The sequence below is a fragment of the Natator depressus genome, chromosome 7, assembly GCF_965152275.1.
Source record: "Natator depressus isolate rNatDep1 chromosome 7, rNatDep2.hap1, whole genome shotgun sequence".
NCBI classification, from domain to species: domain Eukaryota; kingdom Metazoa; phylum Chordata; order Testudines; family Cheloniidae; genus Natator; species Natator depressus.
The window spans coordinates 42,633,561-42,657,104 of record NC_134240.1 but is presented as its reverse complement, the minus strand read 5'-3'; the positions used below and the strand labels follow the sequence as shown (position 1 = coordinate 42,657,104).

Sequence of the window (23,544 nt, the reverse complement as noted above, 5' to 3'; positions counted from 1 at the left end):
AGTTCCCAGACATGGAGTTTCTCTTTGATCATGCCTTTAGGGGGACCAGGTTGTTCCCCGGGTGGAATGAAAAGGGATTCAACCCATGGATCTTGGGACACTTAGAGGTTCTTCAGTAATTTATGCTTTGTGCAGCAGAGGGGAGCACATACAAACAGAAGTCTGTGCTATACGTTAAGGACTGAAGAGACACCTTCTACACAAACAAAATCCACCACTACCACCAATCCAGGCTAGTACATGTGTCTCCTCTGTGTGGCATTTAAATTGTATTTAATTTTAATTTCTCTTTCCCCTCTTTCTTTCAATTTATCTGTATTTGTTTTTCATTCTGTCCCCATCTTTGCTCCTTGTTCAGTGTCTCCTGAGCAAAAACATAAACCCAGCAACATTCGAGTTTTAACTTTCAAATCCACAGTTGTCGAGACCCGTTATTAGCTAATCAGGACCGAAGGGTTTGGGGCTTTACAAACAGAATAAATGGGCCAGATCCTGAATGACTCATTCTTTTCTTGGGCAAAACTATTGTCTCCCACTGACTGCTCATATATACCCAGACTTAACTCCAGCACCCAATAATTTATGTAGAAATAACTTACCTAGCACATGGTACCAGAACACAAGGATGAATCAACCGTGAATTTACTAACTATGGGCTGGCTCTACACTGCTTACTCACACAAAACTCCCATTTGACTTGGAAGATGCTAAAGTGCTATATAGATGCTGAAGTGCTACCTAGATGCTAGGTAGGTTTATCCGTATGCAGATTCTTACAATAGTCATAAGACAATTTTTCAATTTCTTCTCTTTACAGAAGCGAAGTGCTGATGACTTGGTAAGTTCTCTTCTAATTTATAACAGAGGATATTGTACCAAATGAGGGTTTGTTTTTGTCCAGGCTGCAGTGATGGATTCACATTTCAATTAATAAAATACTCTTACTATTTTCAAGACTTCTGTCACACTATAATGAGCACAGCAAGAGTAATTGTTATTTCTAGGTACACATGGTAAATGTTGCGTGCTAGTTTGAGGTTTTTGGTTTAGGTAATCATAATATACAGTAATATCCCAAACTCAGAGTCAGTCAGGTTCTGTGCAGTAAAAAGAGAACAAACAATAGCTAATCCCATTTTGTATTTCAAACAACAAAACTGTTTGGCATTGTCTCTATGCCTCTAACAGAAACATTTTATCTTCTTTTTAAGTATTTCCTTCAAGGAAGGCAAGTGGCTTTAAGGCTGATGCCCGTTGGCATTTAGACCCCAATTCAGTAGTCCATCCCACTTAAGCACAAATCTAAATACTTAGTGAATCAGCCAGGCTGCAGTCATCTATCTCCTCTCATCCCCAACCATAAGAATCCTGGGGCACTTCTAAATATTATTCTTGTGCAAAAGGTACATGTTGTTGCTGAAGAGTTACCTAAATAGTTGTATCTATCTATTTAGCTATGTACTTATATAGCCCCATCACCATAGTAACTGAGCATCTCCCAAGTATTTGAAAGAAATACAGTAATCTTCCTCCCCCATTACTTCCTTTCCAACTTGTAGAGGAAATAGCTCCTGTTTTAAGTGGTCCACAGGCCTTGTGAGGGATCTCTATTTAGGGAGTGAATTTTTCCCTTCAACTCAATTTCATTTCAGGTTATCCTCCTTGATATTCTATCTGTGGCACTTTTATACAAAGGCACCCTCTAGGTGTGTGCTGCACAAGCCAGCCATTCAGCTGCTCGTTACAGCAATCATTGGTATCATAAGCCAGAGGTATACTGTATTGTTGTGTCCACCCAATACTGAGCATGCACAGGAGTTATGGATGCAGTAAAAGAAAATTTCAAAATGTTATAAATACCTGAAGGTAGGAGCTTATAGTAGCAGTGCCAACTCAACTCTAGAGATAGCATTTTGCTACTGAGGTTATAGTTACTGTTAGTAGAATAATTATTTTCACATAGTAGCTTGATTATGGACAATATTAAAAACATCCAAGCAAACTTCATTGTACCCTAGTGGTCCTGAACAAATACAGAACTTGTTCTTTTCTGTTATGCAGTGAAATGCTCGGACTCCTACTATGATTATTTCTGTTTTATTGAATTATTACTGATTTACACAGTGCTCAAATGTAACTGGTGGTTATTTTGCCATTTTATTCTCCAGATTGTCAATGGCATAGAAATCTACAGCATGAAAATTGACAGCAAAGTGACTTCCCGATTTGCCCACAATGTCATCACTAGCCGAGCAGTCAATCGTGCCAATGTGTCTAGGGAAGTGTTTTTTGATGTTGATCTGCCTAAGACAGCCTTCATTACCAATTTCAGCATGTGAGAAGAACTTCTATTTCTAGCATGGACTAAGACTGTATGGGTTTAATACAGAGAAATACAGACTAGCAGCATTAAGAATCTGAACTGAGATCTTTATTTTTACTTTACTATTAGGCTGATTTTTAAATGTTACATGGACAAAGTTAATGATACAAGTACAGATGCAGGGTATTTGTTAGACCTTCAGACAGTTGTGCATCTGTGGATAAGAACACTAATTTGCAATTTTTTTCTACCCTTCTGCAGGGGCATAAAGGAAATTTCCAGAAATAACACTTGTTCAAACCTAGGATCTCTAGAGAAATATGTTCCATTGCCTACAGGTTTCCCATCAGGACATTATAACTTCATTTATCCCATTACTGTAGAAGCAATATTTGAACGTAGAAGCTGAAAGCAGATGAAGGCCAGAAAATGGAGGAAAATATCACACCTTCTTGTCTTTAGTTACAATATGTCATCTGGTGTCATTGTTCAAAACATGATATTCACCGTGCCATGGTATAGGAGTTTGCCAAAGATTTGAATAGTTGTTACCATCAGCCCAATATTGGGCTCATTTATTTATTTTCAGAGGAGGAATCGGTCTTGATCTAGTAAGGTGTAGAACTCTTAACTCCAGCTGCAGTAACTGGAAATTGAAGGTGTTCATCACCTCACAGGAAGTGCTCAGCACTTGGCAAGATCAAGTCTAAAAACTGCTTGTTAGCAAACAAGATGATGAACAGAGAATAACCCGTAATATTTTCATGTGTCAATACAAATCATTCACTAAATTAGATACTTTTTCCATCTGTAGGACAATTGATGGTGTTACCTATCCTGGGAATATAAAAGAAAAGGAAGTTGCAAAAAAGCAATATGAGAAGGCTGTTTCACGGGGACAGACTGCGGGTCTCGTCAGGTAAGAATGCTGATTTACAGTGGGCTTAAACCTTTCATTTCCATATTCCAGCATCCTATAGCTAAAAATGAAATTAGGAATGTATTTTATAGCCTCTGTTAAAAGTTCATATTTTATATGAAAAAAGGATATTGGTTATAATGTAATAGAGACATGACTTCTGATTGGTCAGGGGATATCCCTAATTGTGAAAGATTTAATTATGCAAAGTACATACTCATGTGATTAGTCCCACTCAGCTACCTGTGTAAACGGTTCTCAGTATGAGTCAGTGATAAAGAATGAGACCCAGAAATCTCATCTCTCTTATATTCATTTTTGTGGGCTAGACTATGCCTGGCTCTTGAGCTGGTGCACAATAGGAGAGAAGGGACAAGCAGCCTTTTTTCTTATTTGTAATTAGTTTAACATTTCTAGGGCTTCTGGGAGAAAAACTGAAAAGTTCACTGTTTCAGTCAACATTGCAGCAGCCAGCAAAGTCACTTTTGAGCTCACCTATGAGGAATTGCTGAAGAGAAACTTTGGAAAATATGAGATACTCATTAAAGTAAAACCAAAGCAGCTCGTCAATCACTTTGAGGTAAATGGCATTGTGAATTAAATTGTACCTTGCAGTAGTTACATTCTGTAGTTACAGAAACTCAAGATATATTGAAATCTCGTGCATCTTTTGGAATCTATGCATAACAGATGAAGCGGGATACTGTGTTTATCCACAGCAGTTCACTATTGAGGGGAAGGCCCCCCAACCAATATCTTGTGGGCAATAGTGATTATGAACCAGGTTGAAAGCCTCAAACAATGTATTTTATTACTGGTTTGCATACATAAGCTTCGTTAGTTGAGACAAGGAATAAGCCCTACAAAAAATAGATTGGAGAGTGGGAAACTCATCAACACAACTGAGGACAGGATGAACGTGAGACACTCCTCTCACAAATGCCTTAATAGAATAGCCCAAGCCTTTATCAAACTGATGCCAAACAACGCTGCCTGAATTCACAGACACACACAAACTATACCCTAGGATTCAAACCAAGGTCTCTTTTGTGCCAGAGGTTATTTGAACACTCTCCTTATCCGCCCTGTTAAAATCTACCTGTAGTTCAATAGCTTTCTCTCATGTGTGCCCAGGAGATGCTTTAAAAATATATACTCTGAAACTGGTCATCAAAACATGCTTAAATCATTATATGCAGCACTTTGCACAAGACCAAAACCATATTGCAGCATAAACAAATGATAACCAGATATGGCCTCATGGTACTGGCAGTATGGTATTTTCCAAGGAAACGTGTGGTTCTTCAACATCTGACCCAAATCCTTGCAAGCAGTTAGTAAAATAGTAACTTGCAGTTGTGTTTCTTTTTTAAGTCTCCAGATGGAAGATAGGTAAGTCACATCTAACTACCTGAGGATTTCTGATTCAAACATGAATGCTGTTTTGCATTATAAAGGCAGATTTCCCCTTTACCAAGAAATTCCCTATTCTGCATATACAGTTTCTCATTGTCCTCCATTTAAGTTGTTACAGTTGTGGGTTTATCTATGACAGTGTATTTTCAATGAACGTTTCAGATCCAGGCAAACATCTTTGAACCCCAAGGTATCAGTGAGCTGGAAGCACAAGGATCATTCATCACTAATGACCTGTCACAAGTTATTAAAAAATCTTTCTCAGGAAAAAAGGTACAATGGATAATAACCTTAGTAGACAATGAATTAGTTATATTTTCTCTGAATTCTAACAAAGTCAGATCACTATGAAATAATACGTCAGCACAATATACTGGGTTAATGCAAACGTAAATGTACTGTACTGGCCAGTAGTGGGGATGGATGGAATAATACAGCTCTTTTCCATCTCTAATTTCTATAAGGCTTCTCCTCCCAGGGCTGCTCTAAATCATGCCGTCTTATAACAGCCTTCTATGGATTATTACACTAGCACAGAATATCCAGGTGCTCTGGCCATGCCTTTTCTCTCCCTTCCTCCTAATAAAACCCCTCAACAGGGGCCAGGAAAGGAGCTGACCTAGAGGAATTACACATGCTCTACATGAGCCAAAGGTGGGGTGGGTCCCTTTTCTCTCTGGCATTGCGGGGTATTCTTTAGGGGCCAACTACAGCCCTTTTATGCCACTGAAGGTGATGTAAAGGGACCACAGCATAAGGAAGAATTCAGGAGATTGACTTTAAGTTGACCCTATTGCTTTTTAAAGCATTAAGTGTGAGGAAACAGGGTTTTAGTTCGAGGCCCTGAAATTGAGCCTGAACCTATGGGTATTTCTGCTCTGACATCTACTTGTTGTTGTTATTTGTGTAGCAAAGCGAAAACTCACTGGCACAGCGCCTCCTGCTGGTCATCTTGGGAATTAGCTTTTCAGCATATGGAGTGCCTCCTACTGGCGGGTGTCTCACCTGCCTCAGGCCCCGTGTCCCTCCTGGACCCTGGTGACCTTTACCTCAGGGTTCTGCCCCAGGAGTACCCCCATGCTCTGGGTCTCCCCTCCCAGGGGAACCCCCAACTCTCTAAACCCACCTTGCCTCAGTGGCTACCGCCAGTCATCATCTAGCCCCTGCTCACTAGGGCAGACTGCAGTCTGCAATGGCCACTCATCATTGGCAAGGGGTTAGGACCAGCTGCCTCTTCCTATTCCCAGGCTGCACCTCTGTAGCCCCAGTACCCTTGTAGGCCTTCACCAGGGCCTGTAGCCTGGAGGTTTACCAGGCTGGAGCTCCCCAGCTCCCTTTGCCCTATTCCCCAACACTACTCTGCTTCAGGTACCCTGCTACCAGGCAGCTAGCCCTTCCTACTCCAGGGCTAGAGTGAGACTCCTCCAGCTCCTGGCCCCCAGCCCTCTTATCAGGACCAGCTGGGCCCTAACTGAGCTAGCCACAGCTGTGGCTGCTTCCCCAATCAGCCTAGCTTGGCTGTTTTTAACCCCTGTTCTCCAGGAGTGTGGCAGCCTCCCCACTACAATTTGTTATACATATTACAGTAGTACTTTAGGCCAGGGTCCCTTTGTGCAAGGCAGTGCACAGACAAAGGGGTGGTTCTTAGATAGGCAGGTGACTGACCCTTTTGCTGTTGTGCCCATGTGGGTAGAACTTGCTATCCATAAGCAGACACCTTGCATCCTACTTCCCCGCTTTCAAACAACATCTAAAATCATCTCCTTTGCAGGAGAACTGTTTAGAATAATTGGTTTTGTATATTTGTATGATGATGTAGTTAATATTTTCATCTCTTTAACAGTTGCTGAGGAGAGGGCTTTATAATAATAATTTATTATTAATACATTTTTATTACCTTGTACAAACTCAGTTGCTCAGAATAATTAAATACTGACGTGGGTATATATAACTTATTTAAAATGGCATCTGTTTTATAAAACCCTGTTTTATCCTATGGACTTTCACATTTCTATACATACATTTGTCTAAAACACAAACCTTCTCATGTTTTGTATTTTACATTCATTTATTAAAGTTTGAGTCTAATGAGGGCGTCTGCTTTCAGGGCCATGTGTCTTTCAAGCCAACCATTGATCAACAGCGAACCTGTGCAAATTGTTCAACATCACTGTTGGATGGAGATTTTACAATAAAGTATGATGTGAAGAGAGACAGTCCAGGTGATTTACAGGTAAATTCAATACTTTAAAATTTCAACTGGGCATGCTTAGTAAATTCAAGTCACATCTTTTTACACATCTTTTCTATTTTTCAGATTGTCAATGGATACTTTGTACACTTCTTTGCACCAACAAATCTTCCAAATTTCCCCAAAAATGTGGTTTTTGTAATAGACATTAGTGGCTCAATGTCTGGAATAGGAATACAACAGGTAATTGATTACATTTACTACAAAGCAAGTCCTGGTGTGCAAGGTTCTAGGAAGCCTAGTACCTAGTGGAGGTACTAGACACTTCTTATCATGAGCAGGTGTTCAAAGACTCAGCCTATGCCAAAACTATAATCATGGATGTTTTCAAGCTATATTTTTATATCTTCAAAATTCTAAACCAAAATATCTATAAAAGGCCTCCCCATGCTCTGGGTATCCTGCAAGTTAAAACACATGTATAATATTGTCTATTGTTTCCCTTTTCTATATCATTTGTACCCTCTTCCAGCTCTGGGTGATGGGAAGCACCTTACTATTAGAACTCCCCACTCCATTCTGATGCTCAGAATTTCTGTTTCTGCTGCTTCATATCAAGACCCAGGCTTTGGTGCTTAAGATCTCCTCCCCTACACAAATGCTACTATTGCTTAGAAGTAACCTCTCCCACTCAGCATAGGTGATGATTGTTCAAGTGATCATATCATAGGGCCTGATTTTCGTCTCATCTACACAGATGTTATGTTGGTGTAACTCATTGACTTCACTGGAATTATTCCTAATTGACAAAAAGAAAAGGAGGACTTGTGGCACCTTAGAGACTAACAAATTTATTTGAACATAAGCTTTCGTGAGCTACAGCTCACTTCATCGAATGCATTCAGTGGAAAATACAGTGGGGAGATTTATATACACAGAGAACATGAAACAATGGGTGTTACCATACACACTGTAAGGAGAGTGATCAGGTAAGGTGAGCTATTACTAGCAGGAGAGCGGGGGGGGGGGGAGGGGAGGGGGAGAGAAACCTTTTGTAGTAATAATCAAGGTGGGCCATTTCCAGCGGTTGACAAGAATGTCTGAGGAACAGCGGGGGGGGGAGGGGGAATAAACAGGGGAAATAGTTTTACTTTGTGTAATGACCCATCCACTCCCAGTCTTTATTCAAGCCTAAGTTAATTGTATCCAGGTTGCAAATTAATTCCAATTCAGCAGTCTCTCGTTGGAGTCTGTTTTTGAAGTTTTTTTGTTGAAGAATTGCCACTTCTAGGTCTGTAATCGAGTGACCAAAGAGATTGAAGTGTTCTCCGACTGGTTTTTGAATGTTATAATTCTTGACGTCTGGTTTGTGTCCATTTATTCTTTTATGTAGAGACTGTCCAGTTTGACCAATGTACATGGCAGAGAGGCATTGCTGGCACATGATGGCATATATCACATTGGTAGATGTGCAGGTGAACGAGCCACTGATGTGATTAGGCCCTATGATGGTGTCCCCTGAATAGATATGTGGACACAGTTGGCAACGGGCTTTGTTACAAGGATAGGTTTCTTGGGTTAGTGGTTCTGTTTTGTGGTATGTGGTTGCTGGTGAGTGTTTGCTTCAGGTTGGGGAGCTGTCTGTAAGCAAGGACTGGCCTGTCTCCCAAGATCTGTGAGAGTGATGGGTCGTCCTTCAGGATAGATTGTAGATCCTTGATGATGCATTGGAGAGGTTTTAGTTGGTGGCTGAACTTTGTGACTTCGTCCTCACCCATAACTATTTCACATTTGGGGACAGTGTATACCTTCAAATCAGCGGCACTGCTATGGGTACCTGCATGGCCCCACAGTATGCCAACATTTTTATGGCTGACTTAGAACAACGCTTCCTCAGCTCTCATCCCCTAATGCCCCTACTCTACTTGCAGTCCATTGATGACGTCTTCATCATCTGGACCCATGGAAAAGAAGCCCTTGAGGAATTCCACCATGATTTCAACAATTTCCATCCCACTATCAACCTCAGCCTGGTCCAGTCCACACAAGAGATCCACTTCCTGGACACTACGGTGTTAATAAGTGATGGTCACATAAACACCACTGTGGCGGTTCAATGACAAGACGGGACACAGCTTTTAGCAAGCAAGCGGCTGGTCTGCTAACGGGCTTCTGCCTGTCAGCTTTCCACCCTCTCCTTTATTCTTTTCTCTCCCCCCGCGCATTACATTCTCCAACAGATAAAAGGAATACACTGGCTTTGTTTAACATTCTTATTTACCAATTTCTATCTACCTCATTCCTTGCTCTCGGGCCTTGAGCCCAGTCCTGGGAGGCTTCCCACGGTTCATGTCATCTGGGCGAGATTCCAAGGTTCATGCCCTTGAGAGGAGCTGTGTGTGCGCAGCTCCTGCACAACACTCCGGGTGTGCCCTGAATGTTGCCAAGCGCATGAACCTTGTATGAATCCTACACACCACCCTATACTGGAAACCTACTGACCGCTATTCCTACCTACATGCCTCCAGCTTTCATCCAGACCACACCACACGATCCATTGTCTACAGCCAAGCTCTACGATACAACCACATTTGCTCCAACCCCTCAGACAGAGACAAACACCTACAAGATCTCTATCAAGCGTTCTTACAACTACAATACCCACCTCCTGAAGTGAAGAAACAGATTGACAGAGCCAGAAGAGTACCCAGAAGTTACCTACTACAGGACAGGCCCAACAAAGAAAATAACAGAACGCCACTAGCCATCACCTTCAGCCCCCAACTAAAACTTCTCCAACGCATCATCAAGGATCTACAACCTATCCTGAAGGATGACCCATCACTCTCACAGATCTTGGGAGACAGGCAGGTCCTTGCTTACAGACAGCCCCCCAACCTGAAGCAAATACTCACCAGCAACCACACACCACACAACAGAACCGCTAACCCAGGAACCTATCCTTGCAACAAAGCCCGTTGCCAACTGTGTCCACATATCTATTCAGGGAACACCATCATAGGGCCTAATCACATCAGTCACACTATCAGAGGCTCATTCACCTGCACATCTACCAATGTGATATATGCCATCATGTGCCAGCAATGTCCCTCTGCCATGTACATTGGCCAAACTGGACAGTCTCTACATAAAAGAATAAATGGACACAAATCAGACGTCAAGAATTATAACATTCAAAAACCAGTCAGAGAACACTTCAATCTCTTTGGTCACTCGATTACAGACCTAGAAGTGGCAATTCTTCAACAAAAAAACTTCAAAAACAGACTCCAACGAGAGACTGCTGAATTGGAATTAATTTGCAACCTGGATACAATTAACTTAGGCTTGAATAAAGACTGGGAGTGGATGGGTCATTACACAAAGTAAAACTATTTTCCCATGTTTATTCTCCACCCCCCCCCACCCCTGCTGTTCTTCAGACATTCTTGTCAACCGCTGGAAATGGCCCACCTTGATTATTACTACAAAAGGTTTTTCTCCCCCCCTCCCCGCTCTCCTGCTGGTAATAGCTCACCTTACCTGATCACTCTCCTTACAGTGTGTATGATAACACCCATTGTTTCATGTTCTCTGTGTATATAAATCTCCCCACTGTATTTTCCACTGAATGCATCCGATGAAGTGAGCTGTAGCTCATGAAAGCTTATGCTCAAATAAATTGGTTAGTCTCTAAGGTGCCACAAGTCCTCCTTTTCTTTTTGCGGATACAGACTAACACGGCTGCTACTCTGAAACCTGTCCTAATTGACAATGGCACAACTGACACAGAATCAGGCCCGGAGTTTTTCACTACATGAATGTTCAGTGAAAAATCCTCAGAAACAATTCATGTGAAAGCTGTAGGGTTTCTTTTGTTATTCATTTGTTATTCATTTCATTGTTATTGTTATTTATTTGTTATTTGTGTAACCCACAGGAGTTTCATTCATTTAAACTTGTGTTTATTTACTTATAGACAAGGGAAGCACTTCTTAAAATATTAGAGGATATTAGGGAAGATGACCACTTTAATTTCATACTGTTTGGTTCCGATGTACACATTTGGAAAGACAGATTAGTCAAAGCCACTGCTGAGAATCTGAAGAAAGCAAAGGACTTCGTTCGAGCTATTGGCACTCAAGGCAGTAAGTATTGTAGTAAACTTGCCAATAGGTGGTACTTCAAATAAATATTGAAGAAGCTAATACCCAAATTCAGTATGAGAATGGAGTGCTGCAAGCTTTCATTCTAAAAATTGACTGGTTAAGAAGCACTACTATAGTTATATGTTTGTTTTCGGGTTCTGTGAAGGTTTTTGCAACCTTCAGAGAAAGAGCTGAATAACAGGCAAGTTTTAAACAGAAATCCCAACCCCCCTACCTAAAAATAATGTGTGAATTCACCAGAGAGAGCAACATTCATGTTACTGGAATTAAAAATTGAGAGCTGCATCCTTCAGTCATCAGTGACTCTTACCACATAGGTCTGAAGCAAATGGCCAGTGGTTAAAATTGACAATATTGCAGTCACACAGACAGTAAGTTCAGTCTCAAATCCCCAGCATTTCTGGGTGAGTCTGAGAAATACCCCCTATACACACACATACACTTCTGTGTGCATGGGCACGCGTGCACAAACACACACACACACAAATCCATGACAACAGATGCCTGCTAACTGTGATCGCAGTACCAATTTTGCCAGCTCTCATGACTTTTTTTGTAAGTCTCATGACATTTGGTGATTTTCTTTAAAGCTCCAGCTCCTGGAGTCATGAAAATTTCAGCTTTCATTTTAAAAAAAGTAAAGTTTCCTAGCCCTCCTGGCTGTAGAAGAAAGTTAGAAAATGTGACCTGAGTGTAACCTAAAGAGAGAAAACCAGAAAGCAAAGAGAAAGAACTCAACATTTATTATTTTTAATCATCTCATGATTTGGAAGCCAATCTCATGATTTTTTGGAGCCTGACTCAAATTTTGGATGCTTGGGGTTAGCAGTATTGCATTATGGTGCATGAGGCTGGCCTGAAGATTTTGGGAAGGGATTACAAAGACAATTATATGATGTTCGCCAAACTTAACTGATGTACTTCCTCTGCTGCCTAAAGTCTGTATTGTAGAGGCAAAACTCCCTTGGTGGCAAACGAATTACAGCTTCAGCTCCTTCAGGAGTCTCCCGTGGTAGCAGATAGTAGTGCTGTACATCAGCCACACTACACAGTTTTATCGTTATTGGTGGGTCTTAGCCCCTAATGACCAGCTATTCTGGTAGAGGTTGCATTTGTGACAGAATTTCACAAGGAGTGTTCACAAGGTGCGAGTGAAGCTCCATATGTATTCCCCCTACCCTTCCATCACCTGTGCAAGGGCCTGCCCCAAGCTTGCCCTATATTACTAATGGGACATTCCTGAGGTTAGCATTAACCCAAAATAAGATGTCCATTTTTTTCCTTATGTTAACTTGAAAAATCCAGGTTTTGTCAAATTTACTCATCCCCTGCCGTCAAAACCAAATCCTTTCACTGTAATGTGAAGTGTTTATGTGATGGATTTAAATGTCAGCTATAAATGGAGGCAAAATGTTAAGGGGCTGAAACTGCCTGAATTCAGTTATCATACTGTAGTGTATCAGGGGGTAGCCATGTTAGTCTGTATCCACAAAAACAACAAGGAGTCCGGTGGCACCTGAAAGCTTATGCCCAAATAAATCTGTCTGTCTTTAAGGTGCCACCAGATTCCTTGTTGTTTTCATACTGTAGTGATAATTCACTAGATTCCTACATTTCCACTCTACTCCATGCTGATAAGGCCTCAAGGTCTAGTTCAGGGCACCACATTTCAGGAAGGATGTGGTCAAATTGGAGAAAGGCCAGAGGAGAGCAATATAAATGATTAAAGGTCTAGAAAACATGACCTTTGAGGAAAGACTGAAAAAATTGGTTAGTTTAGTCAGGAGAAGAGAAGTCGGGGAGGGGAGATACGATAACAGTTTTCAAGAACACAAAAGGTTGCTACAAGGAGGAGGGAGAAAAATTGTTCTTGTTAACCTCTGAGAATAGGACAAGAAGCAATGGGCTTAAATAGCAGCAAGAGAGGCTTAGGTTGGACATTAGGAAAAACTTCCTAACTGTCAGGGTAGTTAAGCACTGGAATAAATTACCTAGGGAGGTTGTGGAATCTCCATCATTAGGGGTTTTCAAGAACAGGTTAGACAAACACCTGTTGCGGAGATCTAGATAATATTTAGTCCTCCCTTGAGTGCAGGAGACTGGACTAGAAGACCTCTTGAGGTCCCTTCCAGTTCTACATTTCTATAATTCTATAATAAATGAACAGTGTTTAACATAGAGCATAATAAGGTGCTAATTGATAGCCAACATGGTTTTGTAAGAACAGATCATACCAGACCAATGTAATTTCCTTCTTTTACAGGGTAACAGCCTGGTGGATGAGGGGCAGGGGAAGCAGTATACGTGCTATATCTGGACTTTAGTAAGGCATTTGGCCCAGTCCCACGTGACATTATCATAAGCAAACTAGGGAAACTATGTCAACTTTCTAACTATAAGGATAGTTAAGATCTGGAACAAGCTTCCAAGGAAGGTCATGGAGACCCCATCATTGGAAATGTTTAAAAACAAGTTGGACAAACACCTGTCAGGGATGATCTAGCTCAGCGGTTCTCAAACTGGGGGTCGGGAGGTTATTACATAGGGGGTCACGAGCTGTCAGTCTCCACCTCAAACCCTGCTTTGCCTCCAGCATTTATAATGGTGTTAAATATATTAAAAAGTGATTTTAATTTATGGGGGGGTCTCACTCAGAGGCTTCCTATGTGAAAGGGGTCACCAATACAAAAGTTTGAGAACTACTGGTCTAGATTACTTGGTCCTGCCACAGCTTAGGGGGCTGGACTTAATGATTTATCAAGGTCTCTTCCAGCCCTTCATTTCTATGATTCTATGAAATATGGTCGCAATTAAATTATTATAAAGTGGATGCACAAGTGGTTGAAAAACCATACTCAGAGTAGTTATCAATGGCCACTGTTAAACTGGGAGGACATATCAAGTGGGTCCTGCAGGGGTCTGTCTTGGGTCTGATACTAGTCATTATTTTCATTAATGGATGACGGAGTAGCGTGCATGCTTATAAAATTTGCAGATGACACCAAGCTGGGAGTGGTTGTAAGCACTTTGGAGGACAAGATTAGAATTTGAAATTATCTTAATAAATTGGAGAATTGGTCTGAAATCAACAAGATGAAATTCAGTAAAGAGAAGTGCACAACACTGCACTTAGGAAGGAAAAATACAAAATTAGGACTAACTGGCTGAAGAAGTGTTTTTTTACGCACGAAAGCTTATTCCCAGATAAATCTGTTAGTCTTTAAGGTGCCACCATACTCCTTGTTGTTTTTGTGGATACAGACTAACACGGCTACCCCCTGTTACTAACTGGCTAGGCAGCAGAACTGCAGCAAAGGACCTGGGGGCCGTAGGGGAATCACAATTCGAATATGAGTTGATAGTGTGATGCTTTTTCAAAAAAGGCAAATGTCACTCTGGGATATATGAACAAGACACAGGAGATAATTGTTCAGCTCTATTCAGCACTGGTGAGGCCTCAGCTGTGGTAGTGTTTCCAGTTTTGGGCACTACAGTTTAAGAAAAAAGTTCACAAATTGGAGTGAGTCCAGAGGAGATCAACCAAAATGATGAAAGGTTTAGAAAAGCTGACCTATGGGGAAAGGTTGATAGAACTGGGCATGTTTAATCGATGAAACTGTCTTCAAATATGTGAAAGGTTGTTATAAAGAGGATGATGATAATTTCTTTTTCTCCACCAAAGGTAGGACCAGAAGTAGTCCGCTTACTTTGCGGCAGGATTTAGATTAGATATTAGGAAAAACTTTCTAACACTAAGGATAGTTTAAGCACTGGAACAGGTTACTTAGTGAGGTTGTGGGATTGCCATAACTGGAGGTTCTTCTTCGAGTGCCTGCTCATATCGATTCCAATTAGGTGTGCGCATGCCGCGTGCACGATCGTCGGAAGATTCCACTCGTTGGCTCAGGTGAGGCGCCCCCTGGAGTGGCATCTTCATGGCGCCAGATATATGCCCCAGCCGACCCAGTGCCCCCTCAGTTCCTTCTTACCGCCCGTAACGGTCGTTGGAACTGTGGAGCGCAGCGTAGCTGATCTTCACTCTCCCTAGCATTCACTTTAGTACCTGTTAATAGTTTGTGATTAGTTGTTAATAGTTGTTAGTAGTTGTTAATAGTTACTTAGTATAGTTAGATAGTTTACTTAGTGGGGTGGAACGGGGTCTTCTCCCCTGTCCCGGTACCGGGGCCTATGCCTGGGTCTCCAGGCTTCAAACCCTGCTCGGCTTGCTTGAAGCCGATGCCAACGGGAGACCCCCCACGACTCTTGCTTAAGGTGTCTGGGGGACTCCCCCCAAGCGGACAAGTGCCGCATTTGCAAAGCCTTCAAGCCGAGGACCAAAAAGGAGCGGGACTTTAGACTGAAGCAGCTCCTTATGGAGGCGGTACTTAGCCCGATCCCTTCCTCCGTGCACCAGGACTTGGCGGCGTCTTCGGTGCGAAGTGCCCCGTGACACCAACTGGTCCGGCACCACGTTTGGACTGTACTAAAGACTCGTGGCGCCAGGTCCCCCCAGCACCTCCACCAGCACAGCGCCGCTCCCTATCTCCGGGCCCAAAGAAGAAACAGCCCAATCAGGTGCCGACTGTTTTTTGTTTGTTGGTTCGTCAGCCACCGACACTTCCCACACCGCAGTTGGAGCCATGTTGGAGTGCACAGGACAAGTAACGGCTCCTGCACCGTCAACTCCAGCGCCACAAGGGCCGTTGAGTCCGGTGCATGTAAGCTCCCTGGTGCACACCGTGGTCGAGCTGAGGCTGCCCTCCACACCGAAGACCTTTTCGACAGCGCAGGACTTGATCACGCTCACAGAGCCGACTCCCCTGCAGCCAGCGGCACCTCCGGTGCGGGCGGTGCCATCGAAGGGAAAACCGTCCCTCATACGACCACCATTGCCAAGTGAAGCAGGACGGCACCGGTCCTGGTCCCAATCTTGGTCCCGGCACCTTTCACGGTGTCGCTCGCAGTCCCGGCACCGATCTCCTTCTCGGCGCCAATCATACTCTCTACGCCACTCCGGCTCGCGGAGATCTGAATCGCAGTACAGCTGGTACCGATCGGACTCCTGGCACCGCTCCCGGTACCAGTCAGAGCCGCACTCGACCCGGAGCCAATCCCGCCACCGATCTCGCCGGAGGTCACCATTGAGATCCAGATCAAGCTCCTGGTACTGATATGACCACAGGCACTGATCGACGTCTCAGTACCGTTCTGCATCACGCCACCGGTCCCCGGCACCACGGCACCGTACAGCACCGGGGGACTCTGCGCCAACACGTACGGCACCGCCTTGGCCGTCTCGCACTGCCTCCACGTCATCACGCTCACAAGGTGGCCACCATGCCCAGGACCAGGGCAAGGAAGGTGCAGGCCAGTGGCTGGACGAAGGCCAGGACCTGGGCCAAGGACCTCCACAGTGGTCTTTTTGGACCCCCTAGGCATACCATCAGGTCCAAGGGGTTCCTTCGGGGGCTTCCCGTTCCACCCCTTCGGAGCCCCGAGTACTGGAGGCCACTGTGAATCCCCCACCCCTGGGGGGTTCTGAGGTGACTGCTCCAGCGCCAGTACAGGCCCATGCCCCTAGCATGGTGGACCTTGGGCAACAATTTCCTTCACAAGAGGACCTCACCCAGGATCCCTTAGTCTCAGGGTTATCTTCCTTGTCCTCGCCTGATGAGGCAGTGGCAGGGACGACAGTTTTGGGCCCTCCTCCTGTGGACCTCCACGCCCACCAGGAACTGCTCCTAAGGGTGACACACAATATGAACCTCCAGGTAGAGGAGGTGGTGGAGGTAGAGGACCCAGTGGTTGACACTCTGTCGGCGGAGGCACTGTCCAGAGTGGCCCTCACAGTCATACGAACTACACAGGCCAATGCCAAGACAATCTGGCAGTTGTCAGCCTCTATTCCACCTATGGCCAAGGGGGTGGAAAGGAAGTACTTTGTCCCCTCAAAGGAATACGAGTACCTCTATACGCACCCCCAACCGTGCTCCCTTGTCGTGGCTTCGGTCAACGAGAAAGAACAGCACGGTCAGCAGCCCCCGGCACCTAAATCAAAGGATGCTAGATGCCTAGACTTGTTTGGGCCCAAGGTATACTCGGTCGGAGGCTTGCAGCTCAGGGTGGCCAACCAGCAGGCACTCCTGAGCGGATATGATTATAATTCGTGGCACTCGATGGAAAAATTCAAAAAGTTGGTTCCACAGGAGTCCAGAGAGAAATTTGGGGCTTTAGTAGAGGAGGGCAAAAAGGTGGCCAGAACCTCCCTACAAGCCTCTGGACGTGGTGGACTTGGCGGCTAGGACCCTGGCCTCGAGCATAGCCATGCACCGCATCTCGTGGCTGCAAGTCTCTGGCTTACCACCAGAGTTGCAGCAGACCCTCCAGGACCTGCCTTTTGATGGCCAGAGCCTATTTTCCGAGAAGACAGACTCAAGGCTGCAGAGTCTGAAGGACTCGAGAACTATCATGCGCTCTCTGGGAATGCATACCCCAGTAATGCAGAGAAGGCCCTTCAGACCACAGCCTCAGAGGTCCTACCCTACCGCTTGGCCAAGACAGGACTTCTTTAGAAGACACAGCTGAGGTGGTAGAAGAAAACAAACTGGCCACCAAGCCAGCCAAGGCCAGGGCCCTCCCAAGCCATCAGCAGGGCCTCAGCAGAACTTTTGAAGGTGCACCCGAGGATGGAGCACCAGTCTCCATTCAGGATCCTTCCCCGCCTTCCAAGATCGTCTCTCCCATTTCCTCCGTGCATGGTCTCACATAACATCAGACCGTTGGGTCCTACGCACGGTGGAAAGGGGTTTACTCCCTTCAATTTGCTTTCCCCTCTTCAGGGACCCTTCTCACGAGCACCTCCTTCTACAGGAGGTCCAATCACTCCTAGCTGTGGGAGCGATAGAGGAGGTTCCAAGAGAGTCAAGGGGCAGGGGTTTTTACTCCCGCTACTTCCTAATCCCCAAGGCCTAGGGTGGGCTTCGGCCCATCCTGGACCTACGCGGACTCAACAAATTCATGATAAAGTTGAAGTTCCGCATGGGCTCACTAGGGAGCATTATTCCTTCCTTAGATCCTGGAGACTGGTATGCCGCCCTCGACATGAAGGACACGTACTTTCACATTGCAATCTACCCAGCTCACAGACACTTCCTTTGCTTTGTGGTCCATCAACAGCACTTTCAATTCACCGTGCTTCTTCTGGCCTGTCCACGGCCCCCAGCGTGTTTACCAAGTGCATGGCTGTTGTGGCTGCCTCCCTTTGTTGACAACTGATCCAAGTGTTCCCATAACTCAACAACTGGCTTATTCAGGGTTGCTCCAGGGATAAGGTGCAGTCTCATGTTCAGCTCACCATGAACATGTTCAATCGACTGGGCCTCCTGCTCAATGTCGCGAAATCCACTCTGGTGCCAACCCGGAGGATAGAATTCATAGGACCGGTCTTAGACTCAGGCCTAGCCCGAGCACTTCTGCCGGAAGCACGCTTCCAATTCCTGGCGAACATCGTCCACAACCTGCAAAGCTTCCCGACCTCAACCGTGAAAACATGCCTATGCGTCCTGGGACACATGGCCTCTTGCATGTATGTGACCATGCACGCCAGGCTGCGACTACGTCCACTCCAAGCCTGGCTATCAACAGTATACTGCCCAGGTCGGGACAGTTTGAGCACGGTGGTTACCATCCCACCAGGGATATTAGCCTCTCTATGCTGGTGTCTGGACCCCAAATCAGTGTGCGAAGGGGTGCCATTTCACTCCCTGCAGCCCTCCGTGTCCCTAGTCACGGATGCGTCATCCCTGGGATGGGGAGCCCACCTCGGGGACCTCCGTACACAGGGGCTATGGTTGGCAGGAGAGTTATCCCTGCACATCAACGTACGGGAACTCAGAGCTGTGCGCCTGGCATATCAAGCATTCCGAGAGCGCATTCAAGGCCGTTGTGTTGCGGTCCTCACAGACAACACAACGGCCTTGTTTTACATTAACAAGCAAGGGGGAGCCCGGTCATCCCCCCTCTGTCAGGAGGCCACTCATCTGTGGGAATGCTGTATAGCCCACTCAATCCATCTGGTGGCGTCGTTTCTCCCAGGAGTCCAGAACACCTTAGCGGACCACCTCAGCAGATCATTCCAGGCTCACGAGAGGTCTGTTCGCCTGGACGTCATCTACTCTGTCTTCCTGAAGTGGGGCTTTCCCCTGATAGACCTATTTGCCTCTTGCGAGAATTGGAAATGCCAAATGTTCTGCTCTCTACAAGGACGCTCTCCAGGTTCCCTGTCGGACGCCTTCCTCATAGAGTGGAAGGATCACCTGTACTATGCCTTTCCTCCATTCCCGCTAGTCCACAGGGTCCTGCTCAAGCTGCGCAGGGACAGAGCCCGTCAGATTTTGGTCGCCCCGGCGTGGCCCAGATAGCACTGGTATACCACTCTCCTAGAGCTGTCGGTGGATACTCCAATTCCACTCCCTCTGTGGCCAGACCTGATCACTCAGGACCTCAGATGACTCTGTCATCCCAACCTGCAATCTCTCCACCTCACAGCGTGGATGCTACATGGCTAACTCAATCTGAGCTGTGCTGCTCTCACTTGGTACAGCAAGTCTTTTTTGGGTAGCAGGAAGCCCTCTACCAGGTCCACGTACTTAGACAAGTGGAAGCGTTTTTCCTGCTGGTGCACTCAGAGTCATATGGCCCCGCTACAGGCGTCAGTACCTATCATCTTGGATTACCTCCTGTCCTTAAAACAGCAGGGCTTGGCAATATCATCCATCAGAGTGCGCCTGGCAGCTATTTCAGCTTTCCACCCGGGCAAAAACGGGCTTTCGGTCTTCTCCAATCCCATTGTCAGCAGATTTCTCAAGGGGTTGGAGCGCCTGTTCCCACGAATTCGACAACTGGTCCCTATGTGGGATCTTAACCTGGTCCTCTCCAAACTCATGGCTACCCTGTTCAAGCTGATGGCCACCTGCTTGCTCCTGTACCTTTCCTGGAAGGCAGCCTTCCTCGTAGCTATCACCTCAGCGAAGCATGTCTGAGCTCAGGGCACTCACATCGAAACCACCGTATACGGTGTTCCATTAGGACAAGGTACAGCTGCGACCCCACCTGGCCTTCCTCCCTAAGGTGGTGTCTGCCTTCCATCTCAACCAGGACATCTTCCTCCCTGTCTTCTATCCGAAGCCGCACGCCTCTCGACGGGAACAACAGCTGCACTCCCTGGATGTTCGCAGGGCCCTCGCCTTCTACATTGAGCGAACGAAACCTTTCAGGAAAACGTTGCAGCTGTTTGTTGCTGTGGCAGCAACCAGATGAAGGGCCCTCCGGTCTCCTCCCAGCGCATCTCCTCCTGGATCACATCATGCATCCGTGTGTGCTATGACTTGGCTGGTGTCCCAACTACGCACCTTACTGCCCACTCCACGCGGGCTCAGGCTTCATCTTCTGCTTTCCTGGCACACGTACCCATACAGGAGATATGTAGGGCAGCAACTTGGTCATCAGTGCATACCTTCGCCGCCCACTATGTGATAATTCAGCAGTCAAGGGGTGATGCTGCATTTGGTTCAGCGGTCCTTCACTCCGCGACATCTCACTCCGACCCCACCGCCTAGGTAAGGCTTGGGAGTCACCTAATTGGAATCGATATGAGCAAGCACTTGAAGAAGAAAAGATGGATACTCACCTTTGTAACTGTTGTTCTTCGAGATGTGTTGCTCATATCCATTCCAAACCTGCCCTCCTTCTCCTCTGTCAGGGTAGCCGGCAAGAAGGAACTGAGGGGGCGCTGGGTCAGCGGGGGCATATATCCGGCGCCATGAATGCGCCACTCCAGGGGGTGCCTCAGCCGACCCACTGAGTGTTGCTGGGGTAAAAATCTTCCAACGATCATGCACGCACACCTAATTGGAATGGATATGAGCAACACATCTCGAAGAACAACAGTTACAAAGGTGAGTAACCGTCTTTTTTTAAGAACAGTTTAGAAAAACATCTGTCAGGGATGGTCTAGGTATACTTAATCCTGCCACGGCCTGTGGGGCTGGACGATATGTCCTCCTGAGTTCCTTTCCCGCCCTATATTTCTATGAATCTATGATTAAAACATTTCTATTTTTGACCACCAGTTTTCAACCCTAATTTGTGTCTCTACATTGCAGTGACAAACCTACATGGTGGTTTAATGAAGGGAATTGAAATGCTGACTACAGCTTTTGAAACAAATTCTGTGCCCAAGAGAAGTGCATCTATAATTATCTTGTTAACGGATGGTCACCCCAATGTAGGTAGGTGTCTTGGTAAATGAAGCAAACAGTAAAGTGGACTTAAGCAGGTGAAGGAAAATAATTACTTCAGTTTTAGTTCACCATTCTTTAATTTCAGGAGACATGAGACCTGATTCACCACTGATTTCAATGGCATTACACTAAGGTTAAGCTGCTATAGCCGACTAGAGAATCAGGTCTTTGGTTTCAGTTTGTGATTCACTATCTACCACAAGTATATATCCACTATATCTTTGGTGGTCTCATCCTACTCACAATTTTGCCACATTACTAAACCACCACCCAATTAGATATCATCCTTGCTATATTAAGAACATTTTCATTCGTGTAGCTAAATTAGTTCAGTTACACTGATGCAAACCGTTAATTTAGATGTCCTGCACACATGGGAAGGGTATTTAATTAAGCTAAACGGCTGTATGCCCTGCTTTGTGCTGGTGCAACATGTCTACATTATGGGTTTTTACTGGTGTAACTGAATAATTGTTATGATGGTGCACATTTTCTTTAATATAGAGTTTCATCTCTTGGTAATGAATAAACATGAGGAATGGGATTCTTCCACCCATTCTGTGCCCTAATCGCCATTGCATCAGGGCCCTCCTAAAGGTGGCACTAAAGGGCTAGAAGAGAATTTCCCGGGGGCATGCCAGGATGGGGCCAGAAGTTTGGAGGAGATCTCCATAATACGTGCTACTCCCACTTGTGAAGTTGCCCATAAGCAAAGCAGCCACTCCCGGGATGTCATAACAGAACTCTACATGGGACTTCACTGAGTTATGCTGAGGGCTGCACCAGTCCCTGAACAACTCAGAATCCTGAAAGCACAAACGTGGCTTGTGTGTACTCTGCCTCTTGGTGAATCTTATTTATGGGGTTAATAAAGGGTTTTGGTTTTTGTTTTTTTTAAGGGAAGTCTGCCTTCTAAGTTAGACATTTGTATATACTTTGTCTAAAGTTAGTTTAGAATTAATGATGCCCAGAAAACATGATAGTCACACCCTGAAAAATCTAAATAAAAAAATAACTAACCACATTTCATTCATTTTTTTTGCTGTTTGCTATTGTTTTCATAAACAAAATCTTAAAGCCTATTTGTTTTGTATTATTTAATATGCAGGTGTATCAAACCTTCAGGAAATTCAAGCGAATGTAAAAAAAGCCATTCAAGGAAGATACCCCTTATACAACCTGGCTTTTGGCTATGCTGTTGACTATAATTTTCTAGAAAAGATGGCACTAGAGAATAAAGGGGTGGCTCGTCGCATCTATCCAGATTCTGATTCAGCCATACAAATGGAGGTAAAACCATAACCATATAAATTAAGTCAATGATGGCAGTCACACTGATATTTCTGATGACATTTGCCTCCACTTTCAATGTAATTAAACAAAATATGACCAGGTGCTGGGGTGCTAGCTTTCCAGGTAACAGCTTTCTCCTTCTCTTGTAAAGGTGCAAAGTGGAATGACTATAAATTGGGAGGCAGCATGGTCTAATGAAGAGTTTTGTTAAGGTGTCAAGAGATCTGTGGGCACAGGAGTGTCTATAAATTATATATTTATTAATTATAAGCTCCCCCTCTCTTCCCGCTAGGGTTTTTATGCGGAAGTAGCCAATCCCATGCTTACAGAAGTGAAGTTAAACTACCCTGAAAATGCAATATCTGATTTAACTCAAAACAATTTTAAGCACTATTATGATGGCTCTGAAATCGTGGTGGCTGGACGTATTACAGATAATGACCTGAACAGTTTGACTGCAGATGTGAAAGCTCAAGGTGTAAGTATGGGTCTATTGTGATTGTTTCAAGCCTTTCTTTGCTACATAAAATGTCGGAATGTGGGAGATTCCAAATTTGGCAGTGCATAAAAATTCCCCAATATACCTTTATTCTATGAAAAAAAAAATTGCAGAGTATGGAGAATTTAAATACACCAAAAGGCATGAAATTTATTTAGCTAAACTTTTCTTTGAATTACTCTGTCAATCTGGAGTAACTTTGTACAATATGTCCAATTTGAGTAAGTTAGTGTTGCTATGAGAACCTTAATGTTTACATCTCTTGATGATTTTTTTTGTCTTTGCATGGTTAGCCTTATTGTTTCATTAACATGGTATTTAATAGTTGAATGGAATAATCTGTGGCTTTTAACTTTGTATGTAAACTTTGTAAAAAGTACAATTCAAGATTCATCAGTATGACAGTATGACTATCTTGTTCTAATACAATATT

General features: G+C 44.6%; 1 protein-coding gene across 1 annotated transcript in view; it reads left to right on the top strand.

The window, feature by feature from the left end:
- The window catches only part of LOC141990717 (inter-alpha-trypsin inhibitor heavy chain H3-like), a 44,844-nt gene that overhangs the window by 6,208 nt on the left and 15,092 nt on the right, over positions 1-23,544 (top strand). The window contains exons 2-12 of the mRNA XM_074958263.1: positions 818-838; positions 2,169-2,335; positions 3,138-3,242; positions 3,660-3,822; positions 4,821-4,931; positions 6,766-6,891; positions 6,976-7,092; positions 10,829-10,997; positions 21,182-21,307; positions 22,428-22,609; positions 22,905-23,090. Of these exons, the coding sequence (XP_074814364.1) occupies positions 818-838; positions 2,169-2,335; positions 3,138-3,242; positions 3,660-3,822; positions 4,821-4,931; positions 6,766-6,891; positions 6,976-7,092; positions 10,829-10,997; positions 21,182-21,307; positions 22,428-22,609; positions 22,905-23,090 (1,473 nt within the window). The remainder of the gene's footprint in view (positions 1-817; positions 839-2,168; positions 2,336-3,137; positions 3,243-3,659; positions 3,823-4,820; positions 4,932-6,765; positions 6,892-6,975; positions 7,093-10,828; positions 10,998-21,181; positions 21,308-22,427; positions 22,610-22,904; positions 23,091-23,544) is intronic.